The 14,847-nt window shown below is 42.8% G+C and overlaps 1 protein-coding gene across 12 annotated transcripts in view; it reads right to left on the bottom strand.

The window, feature by feature from the left end:
- Window positions 1-14,847, bottom strand: part of PAK1 (p21 (RAC1) activated kinase 1) — a 102,436-nt gene that overhangs the window by 11,231 nt on the left and 76,358 nt on the right. For all 12 annotated transcript variants that reach the window (XM_039701074.1, XM_039701070.1, XM_039701071.1 and 9 more), the window contains 7 exons: window positions 14,407-14,444; window positions 12,392-12,508; window positions 11,908-12,082; window positions 8,920-8,983; window positions 8,010-8,058; window positions 5,585-5,697; window positions 163-280 (listed from right to left, as the gene is read on the bottom strand). In XM_039701074.1, the coding sequence (XP_039557008.1) occupies window positions 163-280; window positions 5,585-5,697; window positions 8,010-8,058; window positions 8,920-8,983; window positions 11,908-12,082; window positions 12,392-12,508; window positions 14,407-14,444 (674 nt within the window). The remainder of the gene's footprint in view (window positions 1-162; window positions 281-5,584; window positions 5,698-8,009; window positions 8,059-8,919; window positions 8,984-11,907; window positions 12,083-12,391; window positions 12,509-14,406; window positions 14,445-14,847) is intronic.

The raw sequence follows: 14,847 nt of genomic DNA, 5'->3' as shown, positions 1-14,847 counted from the left end.
TTGCATTAGCATTGCATGCTGCATCCCCACAGATGAAAGCCGTTCTCTAAAGGAACGACTGTCACGTTACAGAAGCTGGAAACATTTCCATGCAGTCAGTGACAGGCTGTGGGAAGTCTGTGTCCCATTCCCAACCAGAGCTCCCCGCGAGTGCTGCCTCACCTCGCGGCACACGGCGGCGATTTGTCCCTCGTCCATGCAGGTCTCCGTCACGACATCGGTCAGGGAGCCTCCTGCCAAGTACTCCATCACCACCCAGAGCTCTTCTCCTACAAGGTAACTGAAGAGCCCAAGCCAGATTTTAAAATCAGAATGCACAGGGTTGTAAAGCTCTCTTACAAGCGCAATAAAAACAATTACAGAGCTGCAATTAACAGCATTGGGGAACCACATGCTCCTGGTACTGTCTGTGCATGGGAGCATCCAATCACAACCTGAATGACCAAAGAGAAAGGCGAGTGCAGAAAGTTGAGGAGAGATGTAGTGCGAGAGCTGGCTACAAGTTTCCTGTCCATAAAAGCAAGGCTGAATTTTTCTGCCATGGAAAGAATGCAGACTAAGATGGAGACCTGACCTTACAACTTCTCCTGCTGCTGGGAGAGAAGGCAAAGAAAGCTACTACTCAAGGATGGGGTCCAAGCATGCAACCCAGATATTTGGCACACAGCAATGGCTTCTGAGGGCTCTTGCACTGGAAGAGATGCTGGGGGCTGTTTCATTACTCCTGGCTTCCTGCTGTCCTAAGCAACAACTGCTTTGCCTCAGTCCAGGGACAGTTCTGGGTGACACAAAAGATGGCTACCCACAATCAATCATCAAAGAACACTTTCTTTTTTTTTTAAGCATCGTGCATTTGAAAATCACCTCAATCTTTTCCATGTTACCAAACTAGTCTGTGATTTGGTCTGAATATTTCAGAACCATTTATAAAGGCAAAAGAGTACACCTTATTGGACAAAACAGCAATTCTAAAGACTTAAAACAAAAAATGAAACCCCCAAAAGGCAGGTCTTTTCTAAAAAAGCTCATAGGAAGATGGGGAGGAGACAGCTGAGATGAGAGTGACTTTTCTCAGTCACTTGGGATATTCCTCTCTGCTGAGTGTGTGTGTACCCATGTTTAAAAGTAGAAGAGAGGCAATGAAGGCTTCAGCAATAACTCATTAAAAACAAACAAATAAGAATAAATAAACGAACCAAAACAAACCAAAAAAAGAAACCAAAGGAAAAACAAACACATTAAAAAACCCACCAACTATTTCTGCCCATTTTTGGACCCATCAACACAAACTTCCGTGACCAATAAGGTCATCAGGATGACACATCCCTGAAGGAAGGAACGATCAGTATGAAAACCCACCTTTTCAGCCTATCCTCTCATTTTTCAAGTGGACAGATGAGTCAAAAGTGAGAGGACAGAGAATCTAATTAAAAGCTTCATCTGGCATTAGAGTTCATCAAGGATGCATTTGCTTTGCTATAAAACACTGATCCTACTGAGGAACGCATTTGGCAGGAGCCAAATGCAAAAGCAGGGATATGTACTAGGAAACAACTAGGAAGAAAGCAACAGTAAAGGAGAAAGAAGCCATTAAGCTTGGCATGGAAAGTAGACAGAGATGAGTGAGACATCACAGGAGTGATCAAGGTGTGGTATTTATCCCCAAAGGACGGACACTGACAACAGTAAGCTGTTGAAAAAAATCCCCCTAACTAGTTATAATGGTCCGAGCTACACCTGGATGACAGTAGTGTTACAGCTATGGACAGCTTTTAATTCCAGAGACAAAGTGGGTGTCTTGATTTGCTGATGCTGAGGACTGTGCAGGGAGGTGCCATCTGCAGATTCTTCCAGGATACAAAGCCCAGGGGCACAGGGCTCTGCTGCAGCAGAGGTCTCAAATTCCACTATGGAACAGAAGCTGATGCACTGCATTTTGTTTTCCCAGGATTACAGACCCCAGCAACAGCAGTACCACCTGCAGAGCAGCCCCTCTGAGTGAGGGGAGCAGCAAGACTGCTTTCAGGAGCACTCCTGCTAACTCTGTGGGTCATTTACTTTCTGTGGGTCTCTGAAAGCCCAACTCCATCCACACTCTTCCTTCCTGCCCCTATGCCAGAAGTGAAGCTGCTTCTTCACTTCTGCCAAATCAGGCTCTCTGCAGATTTTATCAGCATCCTCTCAACACATCACCCACCATGGACATCACAAGGTTTCCCATCACTGCCAGTAGCACTCTCTGCAGCCCAAATGCACTTGACTGTAAGAATGAGGGCAGAATGAGCTCTTTGCATGACAATCTCAGGTTCCACATGCTGGGAGCAAGCTGGTATCTCTCTGCATCCAAAACAGATGGAGCGAGCCAAGAACAACACTGGGAAACAAAGCTGAGCCATGAGCAGCCACAAATATGTGCCAAGATCCTGGCAACAAAATAGCTGATAGATTTGACATAACACACAGGGAAGGGAACTTAACAGTGGCTCCCTGCCAGTTGTCACCAAAGGAATGTCATACCAGGGTGGTACTGTCTTGGGGATCTTTCCACTCTCTTGCCAGTCCTAGTCACGGAGCTGCCCACTGTAGGCATGACTCAAACCCACTCTCAGCAGTTCTAGAGACACCACCAGGAAGCCCATACACCTACACACTGCTGTGATGCGACATCAGGCACAGCATGGTGTCACATATTGTCACCCACAGTCACCCTCCAGAACAAGCTGGCTGTAAGAAAGACCTGGTGAAAATCTGTGAGGAAGAAGGAGATGGTCTACAGCTTTCTCTTCATCCATCTGCAAGAGCAGGTAATGTCTGATCCCATAAGGTGTTCCTCAGCCTCCACTTAGATACCTTAGGAAGCCGTTCACCAAGCCCTCTCTATCACAAATACACATTCTTTATTGATGAAATTGATGGAACTTGGATTTGCCCATAAGTGTGAGTTAATTTATTACAGAATTTTGCACCAGTAACATGCCTCCAACATGCAAACATGAATGTAGCCTGGAAAGAAACCAGTGTGTTCTTGTAGCATGACTGTCTTACATCTTCACTTTATTCACTGACCATCCATCCACTACAGTTTGGGGTTGGGGTAAATGAGGCTACCACTTATTTGGGGGTTTATTAAGTTAAGGAGTTGTTCAGAGCAAAACTAAAGGGCGGGAGGTTTGCTTTGCCAAGCATTGGGCATCTGATGCCTGTGTTTAGATGGCTGAGTTTAGAAGCAGGGCTCTGAGGGCCTCTCAGGCAGAAGAAAGGAACTGGCACCTCCAGCAGGTAACTCAGCACAAGTGCCTGTTTGTCTGCACAGAAGAGTAGTGTCACTGTCTTCAGAGCCAGATGCTTCTAAATCCAGCTCCTAAGTACAGGCCATGTCACTACCTTAAATATCACAGCACACCTTTGTGCAACGCCGGCCACTAGGGCTGCAGCAGAAAAGCTGCTTAACCACACCAAGTAGGCCAGGCAGTTAACAGAGGACAATGCACAGGAAAGCCTCGCATAAGGGCAGGAGCTGAGAGAGCTGGTTTATGCCAGTGACTACCTTGCAGCTCCCATTAGAGACTCAGAAGGACAGACACTGTAACAAAACCACAAAGCAGAAACCAGGCCCCACAGTGATCAGCACATCCTTTCTCCACTTCCTTCAGCAGGAGGCAGAAGCCAGCAAGTGGCATCCAAATATCAGCTTAATTCAGCACTTGGGAAGCACAGGGACATTTAGGCTGGGTAAGAGGAACACAGCTCCCCAGCAAAAGAATCCTGCAGTTGCAGAGCTGAAGTGGCATAATAGGCACAAGAACCCCCATGTTCATCCCAGCTGCTGTTCTGTCCATGTGCAGCACTCAAACAAAAGCTAATCCCTCTGAAAAAGATTAGTGAAAGTGGAGGACAAAAGCAGCAGCTTCTGTTGCTGAAAGTTTGAACAAGACAGGGATGTGGAGCTATCCTGCAGCTGGGATGCACTGGCTAGACAAGGGAAGTGAATGTACACAGCAATGCTCTCTAACGGGAAAAGAATGCCTCTCAAACAGTTTTGTCAAAACAAAGCCTCTAATGAGCCAGAGGAAAATAATAGTTCTAGCCCAGATGCAATTCTTAACCACTTGTTTCATTTTACACTGGTAACATTCTTCTCCTCTCTCCAGGAAGAGGCCATGTGCCCAGCATCAGATCCCTGCACACACACCTCTGTCAAAAATTTCAGGAGCAGACTTTCTGTCTCCTCAACAAAGGAGCTCTTTACAGCTTTGCATGGGACTCAGCACCACAAAAATTCAGCAAATCAACTACTGCAGTTTGTAAGTACCACCTCTTTTAGCTAAGACACTAAAAGCCTGCAAAAGAAACCTATTAAAGAAACAGCTGATTAGATTTTGATATACACACAGAGCAAAAAAAGTGTGCAAATCCTCTCTCATATTTCCAGAGATTCTAGGTCATATCCCTTTGTTGTATCTTCCAAAAAACCCAAGCTGCTGAGATTAAAGTCTGCAGCGCACCTTATCCAAGCAGTCTTTACCCTCATAATAAGGCAAACCTGTGGTTCATCAGAACTGCTACATTCAGATGGTGAGTGCAGCAGGCTGAGAATCTTGCTGCAGCTCAAATGGAAAACAAGCTATAGTTTTAACAAGTCAGTGACACAGGCTTGACACAATGCAGCACTGTGATGTTGATGGTGAATTCAAGCCACCATGCAATGCTTTTTGCCCGCTGGGCTTTCAGCATCATGGAATGATAGAATGCTTTGGGTTCAAAGGGACCTCAAAGACCACCTTGTTCCAAACCTGGAACCATGGGCAGGGACACCTTCCATTCATTACACCAGGCTTCTCAGAGGCTCACCCAACCTGGCCTTGAACACTGCCAGGGCAGCTGTATCTTCTCTGGGCAGCCTGTGCCAGTGCCTCACCACCCTCACAGTGAAGAATCTCTTCATCATACCTAACCTAAATCTACCCTCTTATCTGAAAACTCTTCCCCCTTGTTCTATCACTGTCTGCCTTAAAAGTCACTGTCCCTCTTCCTAAAAGTCCCCTAAAGTACTGCAAAGCTGCGTTGAGGTCTCCGCAGACCTCATGTTACATGTCACATGTCATTCACCCTCACTGCTGTCATACTACTGCACAAAAACCTCAGTGGACAGTCACAGGGACAACACTACATCTAACTCTGGCAGCAGTCTGCTCCTCTGGCAGCAGAACACCAGTATTGCTCAGTGGAGAAGAAAAGAAGAGGAAAGCAAATAGAAATAATACATTTCAAACCATTTCTACTTCTCCTTTAGTAACAGGAAGGAAATAAGCAGGAAGTTTGTTATGTCAAATTTGGTAAAGGAGAGAGATGAAAGATGCAGTCCTGACAGGACCTTAGTTGCCAGCATCTCCGAAGAGACCCTAGACATCCCATTAACACTGGGTTCTGGACAGACTGCCAGGCCACCCACACCCCCACAATGCTTTAAGCAGTGCAAGGTTGTCCTACACTTGCATTAAGCTGAGCCAGGAACCCTTAAGACACTTAAGACAAGGAAGTGCTTTCCAGTGTCCCTTTGTGAGCCCTTCAAATACTGACATACCTGTCCAAGTAATTGACAATGTTGGAGTTTTTGTTTTCCCTCATTACAAGGATCTCATTAATAATCAGTTCTTTTTTGGGCTGCTGCTGCAAATTCATCTGTTTGATTGCAACCTGAAATGAAAAGAGATCAAGTAAAGCATTATTGCAGGAGTCCCTGTACCAGTCAATTTAGTCCCACATTCACATGAGGGAGGAAAAACACCTTTTGATCATGAGGTCACTTTTTCATCATCATCATTACCATTCCATAACTCTGCAGGTTCCTGCAGCCAGTCCATTTCCACATCTGCTGGATGATACTTAATGAAAAAAGAACGAGGGGAATTGCCATTTTCATACTGGACCTTAATGTCACAGCTGGACAGCTGTCTCCATCTACAGTTTCTTGGTAACAGAGATCCCCTTGCTCTGGCATAGACTGGTATGTCAAAAACTTCTTGTTTCTGAAAGGATTCTTCTTAATTTTATTTTTAATTGGATGTTTCGGAAAATTTTGGGGTTTTTTTTTCCCTGCTCCCATGTAAATTTTGGCTTCTAGAAATCAGAAGTAGGGTGAGTAAATAACACAACCATGCTTAGTACTTCAAGGTAGTAACTCTATTTCTTTTGTCACAAGAAGACCTGGGGGAGAGAAGCACCAGTGTTTAGATAAAAGGCTGAAAATAAATGAATTGGAGTCAGCTTTATGTCCAGTCATGCCTGAAGGGCAACAGGGATGGATTTTTCAGCTGCAACCCTTTGGTTTTGTAGCTTTCTTCCTGTTTTAGGATGCCTGCTCTGCATGTATGTATGCAAAGAGCAGGAAGGAAGAGTTACAACATGTTTGTAACTCTTGTGTTCAGGTTTCATACTACCAGTACTTTGTGAGAGCCCCTGGCCCTCAGAGGCTCTTTCAAATCAGTAAAGCTACACAGCACAGCTGGAGGCAGAGATAACTCACAGAGGTTACACCTCAACTGCCTTTGGTACAATATTTTGGCAAAGGGAATGAAGTGAAACTATGCCTTTACAAAACTGCTACATGCAGAGAAAGAGGCCTGAGTGAATGGACTGGAGCCAGCAACTACAGTAACTCACAAAAACAAGGATTAAAAAAAAATAAGTCACAGAGAGCCAATATAGATGGATACAATTAGCATTTTGATAGTGTAGCAGGGAAGACTACACAAAAATCCCAAAACATGAGAAGGCAGAAGCAGACAGACATGCTGCTTTTCCACAGTACTCATGAGGGCTGTACTTTAAGGAGACAAAACCAAAAACCCCAGGCTGCTCTTTGTACAAGACCAGAGAGAAGAATGAAAGATGAAGAAGAAAGGGAAGGCATTTTATGCAGATAAAGAAATTCTCAGTGCTTCCCTGCACTGAGCTCCTGAGTTCAGTGCACTTCATAGAAAGGAACAAGCAACAGCATGACAAAGTTATAGTGATCTCAAAGGCAGATTTAAAAATTCAGGGCCTGATCACACTAGTGTAATAGGAATGATTTAAAAGTCTGTTGTAATACAAGAGTTCAAATTTTCACAAGGGAGTCACCCAAGGGGTCCAGAAAGAAAGCAGAAAACCAAAGGATTTTCCCCTCCTATAAAATTTTTCATTGCTTCAAAATAAATCTAAGAACCCTTCCTTAAAGGCTGCAATTAAAGTGTGTTAATTCTTCAGGAACTGAAAAAGAAGGTAAAGGAATTTCAGCAAAAAGCACAGTCATGAAATTTACTGGTGAATAACTCTTACATTGTGCAAATGCAAAGTAGACACACATTGTTGCAGACTTCCATAAATATATCTGGAATAACACAAACTTTCATCTTTTAAAAAATCCTCCATCTAGAAATAAAGGTTTCCACAGATGCTGCATATCCATCGCTACTAGTTTATGATGCAGGCAATAAGTGCATCTTTCATATTTTTTTTTCAAAAAGTGCATCTTTCATACTTTTTCATATTTGTGAGGGGAAAAAAGAAAATAAAGGCATTCCTTCTCTCACAATTCAAGGGCAGAAAGTATGTGGCCAAGGGTGGGACAGGAACTATTTCTATGCGAGTTAAGTCCTGTAAGTGTAGGAAGCAGAGGAGCAGAGGGCAAATAAAAGAGTTTGTATGGAGACAGGGAGCAATCTTGGGGAAAAAGAGAGAAACTTTTACTGAGGAACTGCCCAGTCCAAACATTTGCTTCTAGCCTTTCCAATCACAGAAAGAATCTTTATAAATATGAAATGATTCAGCAATCAAAACTTGTGAAGTCATTTTTTCCAGTTCTCTGCCCAGACCACTCAACCATGTCTCATTAGTAAGTAAATAAAGACCTCATTAAAAATAAGATGTCATGAATCCCTGAAAGACAGTCTTTATTTTGTAGCATCAGCTTGAACTTTTGGGTCACAATCCAAAAGCCACTGCTGTGGTACTCTGGCAGCACTTACCTCCTGTCCTGTAGCTACATCTATTGCTGTGTAAACTGTACCTGAGGCTCTAAACAAAACAGAGAAAAGAAAAAGAAATTATATATTAGTCTCAAAGTAAAAGTGAGAGCTTAACACATGCCCCTTCCCACTTGTCTCTCTGAAGTGCTCTCAATCCCATTCCTTTACATGCAATAATTCCAGTGGTAAACATCTGAAATATTTCTGAGACAAGACTGTTGTTGAGGCAGAAGCCAGAGGATTTATGGGGAGAAAAGTTCCTAATAAGGAACACTATGGTTGTCCAAACCCTTGCTGCTAACCCAGCAAACTGTGGGACTGTGAGTTTATTCCATTTCAAGCAGCATGACTACCCAGGCTTGCAGAATGCCCAACATGATAACAGAGCAGCAGAATCAGCTGAAGTAAACAAATGGGACATTGTACTGAGGAAAACAGGAGTTTGAGCCTCAGCACATGGATCTGACTGCAGATCTGTGTTTTGCCTCAGGACAATCTCTCCTACAACCTCTATTTTCCCCGTACCTTTGCTTAGAGGGGCACAGCACATGCCTTGAGGAGAGCTGATTCAGAAGCAAATCTGTAAATTGAAGATGGTCTTGCAGTTCTTTCCCTGCTTGTAGTTGTATTTATCAACCTGATCATCTAATGGCATAATTTCTTACAACACAATTCCACAAAAACCCAGTCCCTGTGATTTTGCCAGGAACAGGAGAATATTTGGGGGGATGTGGAACCCAGCAAAACAACCAAAGACAAAAAGAAAAAAATAAATAAACAACCAAACAAAATAAACTTTTCAAAGCCTCCCCAACAGCCTTTTCAGCAAGCTAACTTAGTCTGGTTTTGGTGAATTCTTCTTAGCATAAGGAAGAGAAGGGTTTAGGGCAGAGAAGCAGCATATACTAACCCCTGTCCAATCTTCTCAAAATTTGTGTACTTCTTTTTTGGATCGCCCACACTCACAATACTTCCTGTAAAAAACAAAAAACAAGAGGATTTTCTTCAAGGCCTTTTTTCATACAGCAACAAGAGCTAGCTGTAAGAACAGCTCCATCGACCACAGTAGGCTCTGTCTCATGAGCCACTCATCAGAAATCCAGAGGCACATGGACACCATGGAAGTCCTCAGTTATTTACGCTCATCCCAGCTGCAGCATTCCCCTGTATCAGGAACTTCCCTCCAGAAATTAAGAACATTTAACCTTCACTGGCAGTCATTACTAGGTACAGGATGGGGATAGACATGCCTAACACATGGAAAAACAATTATTTGTTGGAAACCTGCTACTTAGATCATCCAGGGTGTTGAAGCTGGGAGTGACTTTAAGATGCTCCCGCACTGCAATGTCTCTGAATTTGGAGGCTGGGCTCTCAATTATCTTGGAGGCAACAGTCTGTTGTAAAACTAGTCAAAGATTTCCCTATGCATGACTATTTGTAGCAGCAAAAAAAGTATTTATGATGTTTTTGTAACAGGACAACCACAACCATTTACTGACCCAGTGACTGGGCTGCAAGACTCAGGAGAGAAAGTAGAGAGACCCTCCAGACCCAGACCTCCCCTGCCTGTCCTGGGCAATGCTCCGTTGCTCTTCCAGGAATCTGACAGTCAGCACAGGTTTTAACAGCAGTTACTAGCATCCCTCTGGTTTTGCAGAGCAACCTGAGACCACCTCAGCTCCCAAAAGCAAAAGAAAGTTTCTTACTGCCTTCCTCAAAGAGAAAAACACTTTGCCTGGTGTTCCATAGCAAAGGGCTCCAAGTGGCTGCAAACTTAAACTGAATTTGATAACTTCCCTACAGCAGGCAGGAACTACACCCTTTTTAGGCTGAAGGAACCAGAGCCAGCAATTTCTAGAGCTCAGCTGAGAGCCAGTCTCCTCTAACAGCACCAGGGTGGCTAATAGGATCAAGGATGTAGAGCTGCATCCGAGCTGGTGTTTGCAAGTCACCGAAGCTGCCGACACACGGTGCTGCTCTCACAGGGTCTGGGCTGAGCTTCAACAGATGTACACTGGCAAAGAAACTGCTCGTGGTCATTAAGCCAAGAAATCCAGTAGCAAGCAGAGCAAGAGCAGGCTATTTTCAGACAGCACTGGAGAGCAGCCAAACCTAGAGGGTTTAGGAAAGACAGAGGTAGAAGTAGGGAATATCACCCATGTCTGGAGAGGAGGGCAGAAAGAGAAATCTGGCTTTACAAAACCCACTCTACAATTACAGAAGCAATGCTGTCTGCCCTGAGAACTGGTATTTCTGGACAAATATTCAGAAATTTTCCCTCAAAGCCTAACCCAGGCTACAAGCTCAGACTGCAAATGCTTCCCCAAGGCAAGGACTGGACAGAATGCTGTGGTGACAAGTGGCCGTTGCCAGTTTTGCCCAGTTTAATGCTGGTGACTCTAAAATGGTGGGGTATTTCCAAAGAGTCAGGTGAGGATTCATTAATGCTTGCACCAATGCTGTGTTTCTGCTGAGAGGTAGGGATTGAGCAGCCTCCTTTTAACCTTTGCATACATTTAGCACATCTTTTGTATGTGTAAATATATTTTTGCTTTATGGTTCCCATCATTTTAGTTACATGTCAAACTAAAATGTCCAAAGGCTGCTTGTCTGCATAAGCACAGCTCCATTACCCTCAGTGGGAAGACATTTTTACTCAGATCAAGACTAAAGATTAAAACTTCATAACATTTTTCTGACTAGCCCACATATAGAAGCTGACACCTGGAGCAAGCAAGGTGTCAGAAGTTACATCTGCTTCCCAACACTCCCAAAAGTAGCACTTGCACTTTTCTGCATGACTGAAGTGGGTGTATTTTTATTAGAATAGCACTTTTTCTTCTGCCACAGTTGCTGCTCGCCCTGCCTGGTCACAAAAATGTCTTGAATCCTTAATGATACAAAAGTCCTGCTAGTTGAGTTGGTGAAGTTGATGTTTTGAAACAATGGGTGTGAGTTTTCTAATAGCAAGCAGTTCCAATTAATAAGCCATCAAGTCAATTTAGGCTTTATTTAGAGAAATTAGTTACTCAGATACCATTTTAATATTTTTTTTAAAAATTAAGTTATATCCTCAGATTAAGTCTTCATCTAACTATTAGACTCTTACTCCTAAAATACTGGCAAATATATCCTCAAGCCAAAGAGGCCAGCCTTATCATAGAGGTGCTAACACAATTTAAGTCTACTGACAAGGAAGGCATGGACATAATTAATAGAGGATTAGTAGTTCAAAGAATTAGAAATGTTCCACTCTAATAAAACCAGGCTGAGGATAGCAATCAATTGCATCAAAGAGCTGGTTCAGCTGCTGGATACGCCACAGCATAACCCAAAACCACTGGGAAGCAGTGGAGCACTTGCATTGAAGGTAGGAACTGTTAAAGACATGAGGACACATCTGAGAGACTTGATGAATTTTTCTCAGAAAAAACCCACCAATTTGGCTACCCACAAAATGTTAAAGCACTTAAAAATAACCAAGTCACTTTACACCATGATACTGTGGAAGGCAAACTTGGGGATGCATTAATTTTCTCTCCATCTTTTAGACACCTCATGTCTAACATTGCAATATAATCATTCATGCTTCAGAGCTACAGAATAAGATGTGGAACGATCTCAGACTTCATAGCTAAATAGATGTTATTTATTCAGGGCTTGTTTTGCAGAGCTTGAAGACCTGTAGTTCCCTGGGGACTTCAGCCAGTATCACAGGGGCTCAGCCTAAATTCAAGCTCCCCCCTTACATCTGCCCCCAATTTTGTGTTGTGACTGTGTACCCATGTCTTCACTAAGGGATTGCAAGATGGGGAAACATTTCAGCTTATTGACATTCTGAGAAACCAACTCCACAGGACCTGGAATTTAACTTTTTTAAAGAACAAGGACATACTTAATTTTTCCAGTATCTCTTCATCTGACATTTTTGGCTTTTTCTTTTGCTTCTCTGTGTTCCTGACCAGCATGTCAGGTGCTGTTGTGCTGTTTTCCGAGGGAGAAGAAATAGGAGAGGTGGCCACATCTCTGGTAGGCGGAGGAAGAGGATCTATCACAGAGCGGGTGTATATCTAATTTTGTTGGGAAAAACACACAAGTCAGGTGAAGATTTAAACACTTCTATTCATCTTGTTACTGTTGTTGTCAGGGATGCATTTCTATAGCTGCTTTGTTAGCAACTAACATCACTAAGAACTCATGTGCCCCACAACTAGGCAGGTGAGAACACTAAGGTACTCTGCCAGAAGGAATGGCTCCCACTGCCTCCCTCCTGCTCCCAAGAAGGGCTCAGCATCAAGCCATGCAGAGGGACAAAGAGTCACAGTCAAGGCCCGTCTGTGATTGCAGCAGTGCAGGCTGAACAAACAATTTCTGCTCACAGATTTGGTGTGTTCAGGTCGTGGAGCTATCACAGGGGGTGGAGCTGCATCGTCTTCATCGTCCTCATCTTCAGACACTGAGGGCACTGCAGGGGTCTCAGAGACAGCCTTCACATTCTGCATGGAGTTGCACAAATAGCAAAAATCAAAACCCAATCACATGTTATAAACAAAATCACAAACATTGGATTAAGCTCCGAACAGAGATTGCACTGAAGCAAGTGCAGAAAAACACTGCAGAACAGGTTGGTGAGTTAAGAGTGTCTGCAAAATTCAAAACCCAAGGTTCCTGGGTCTTCATGGGAAATGGATGTGCAGTCCAACACTGCCTGACATAACTGCTCAGGCAGAGCTCCTCATCTGCCTGAGTCACAGCAACCCTCTTCCCAAGGACCTGAGGAGACCTGGGCTCTCTCACTGCTTTCCCAACACCCACACAGCTGACCAGCAAGTTTTGGGACACCCAGGTTTGGAAATATCTGTCCCTATTTATACTCTTTATGTCTCTTAGGGCTTTTTGTTGCTTCAAACCCTGACCATTCAGTATGAAGATTTCAGACTTTAAACACTAGAATTTGCATCAAACTCCTAATGCTTTCTCTAAAAGTTAGGAGGTCAGGTTAGCATCACCTCTGATATGGTGATTGAGAACTAATTAATTAATGTGAGATTTTGGAAGCAGAATCTGGCAAAACTGTTTCAAATCTCTTTTAAATTTACTTCCCATAAACATTTATGGAAAAATATGAACAATTATTTTGTTTAAAAACAGTTTTATAGGTGGTTTAAAAATTATCTGGAATTTCCTGCAATACTTTGATTAGGAATGAAAGTCACTTTTAAATTTATCCACATGAAACTGGATTTGAAGTTCATTACATCCTTTACACTACAAACATTTCAAAATAAACTTGGTAAGGTCCTCAACCCACTAGACCAGTTCTGTTTATGCATCATCACCTCCCTAAGAGTGGTGGGGGGGAAAAGTATTAAAATCCTAAGAAAGAGGGGGAGAGGAACATGGTATTTCACTGTGCTTAAAGTACTTGAAGTCATCATCACATCAAATAATTGTCAAAACGTACTTGACATAACACAAAAACCTAGTTTGTGAAAAACAACAAGGAAAAACTATGCACTGGGAATTTCCTGAATATCACCAAAATTAAATGTTAGCCTGAGGGAGGGCATTGGGTATCTCAGTAGACTGGTAACTACTGCTTTTGTCAGGATTTATTTAAAAATCCCACCTCTGAAACTTCTGAGGAGTGACATACAATGATGTGCAATAATGAACAACGGCAGAAACATTTTTCTTTTCTTTTTACAGAGTCCTAAATGATCAGACCTGAATAATCTGCCTTTAGAAGGAAGAACAACAAGCCTATTCTAGGTAATGACATGGCCATGAGAAAACAAGAGCTGAGAGAATTGTGGGGCTTTATGAACCATCTTAACCTGAAAGTTTTGTTTCTTCCATCTCACAGGCACACACAAAAATTTATCATGTCTCCTAACAAAGTAAATAGGAGTGGTGCCTGCCCTGGCAAGGACTGAGTAAAGGTCAAACAGAGAGGAGGAGAGCCTTTTATTTCCTGTTCTGCTAGAGATTAGTTTGGTTAATCAACATTAGCTTTAGTAAATCAGACCTCACAGGTTAGTAAATAAACTTTGTTATAAAACAGATGTTTATAGAGAAATAAACCCTGACAGCAGAGTGGTTATCAAATTCTAGGTATAGGAAAAGACCTATGAAAACAGAACTATTTCTACTAATTAATTCACTCATTTCCATTTACTAATTCTCTATTCACTATAAATCCTACTGCTGTCTGCTTTATTCCCCACCAGTCAAAAAAAAAGGAGCATGCCTGCTTTTATACACATGTACTCACAATACAAATATATAATAGTTCAGATTTTAAAACACTAAGCAAACTACAAGTTTACATGTAATTAACTAGTTTTTGCAAGTTTTTTTAATCCCCAAACTCAAGACAGAATGTGAGGCTTACCAATGTATTAGATGAATTGTAATCCTCAGCTGATTTATCTGAAAGACAGATAATAATGCCATTAGAAATGAGTTATAAATGCAGCAGAAGGGAGAGGAGCAAGGGACAAGTTCTCTTTAGAAAAGGCAGGAAAAAAGGATGCTCCTCAACTTAGCTCCCTAACTCCAGCTTCCCAGAACCAGCTGAACCCTGGAAGATATAGGAACAGAGGGTAAATAAATGCAGACAAATGCAGGGGTCACAAATCCTGGAGGGTGGAAAAGGCAGGAAAAAAGGATGCTCCTCAACTTAGCTCCCTAACTCCAGCTTCCCAGAACCAGCTGAACCCTGGAAGATATAGGAACAGAGGGTAAATAAATGCAGACAAATGCAGGGGTCACAAATCCTGGAGGGTGGAATTGCCCAAAGCAAAACCTGAATGAATATTGCCCTCTGTGCATG

This window comes from Passer montanus, unplaced genomic scaffold (genome assembly GCF_014805655.1).
Source record: "Passer montanus isolate IOZ18808 unplaced genomic scaffold, ASM1480565v1 scaffold149, whole genome shotgun sequence".
In the NCBI taxonomy this organism is placed as follows: domain Eukaryota; kingdom Metazoa; phylum Chordata; class Aves; order Passeriformes; family Passeridae; genus Passer; species Passer montanus.
The sequence above is the reverse complement of the archived record's forward strand: the minus strand, read 5'-3'. Positions and strand labels throughout refer to the sequence as shown.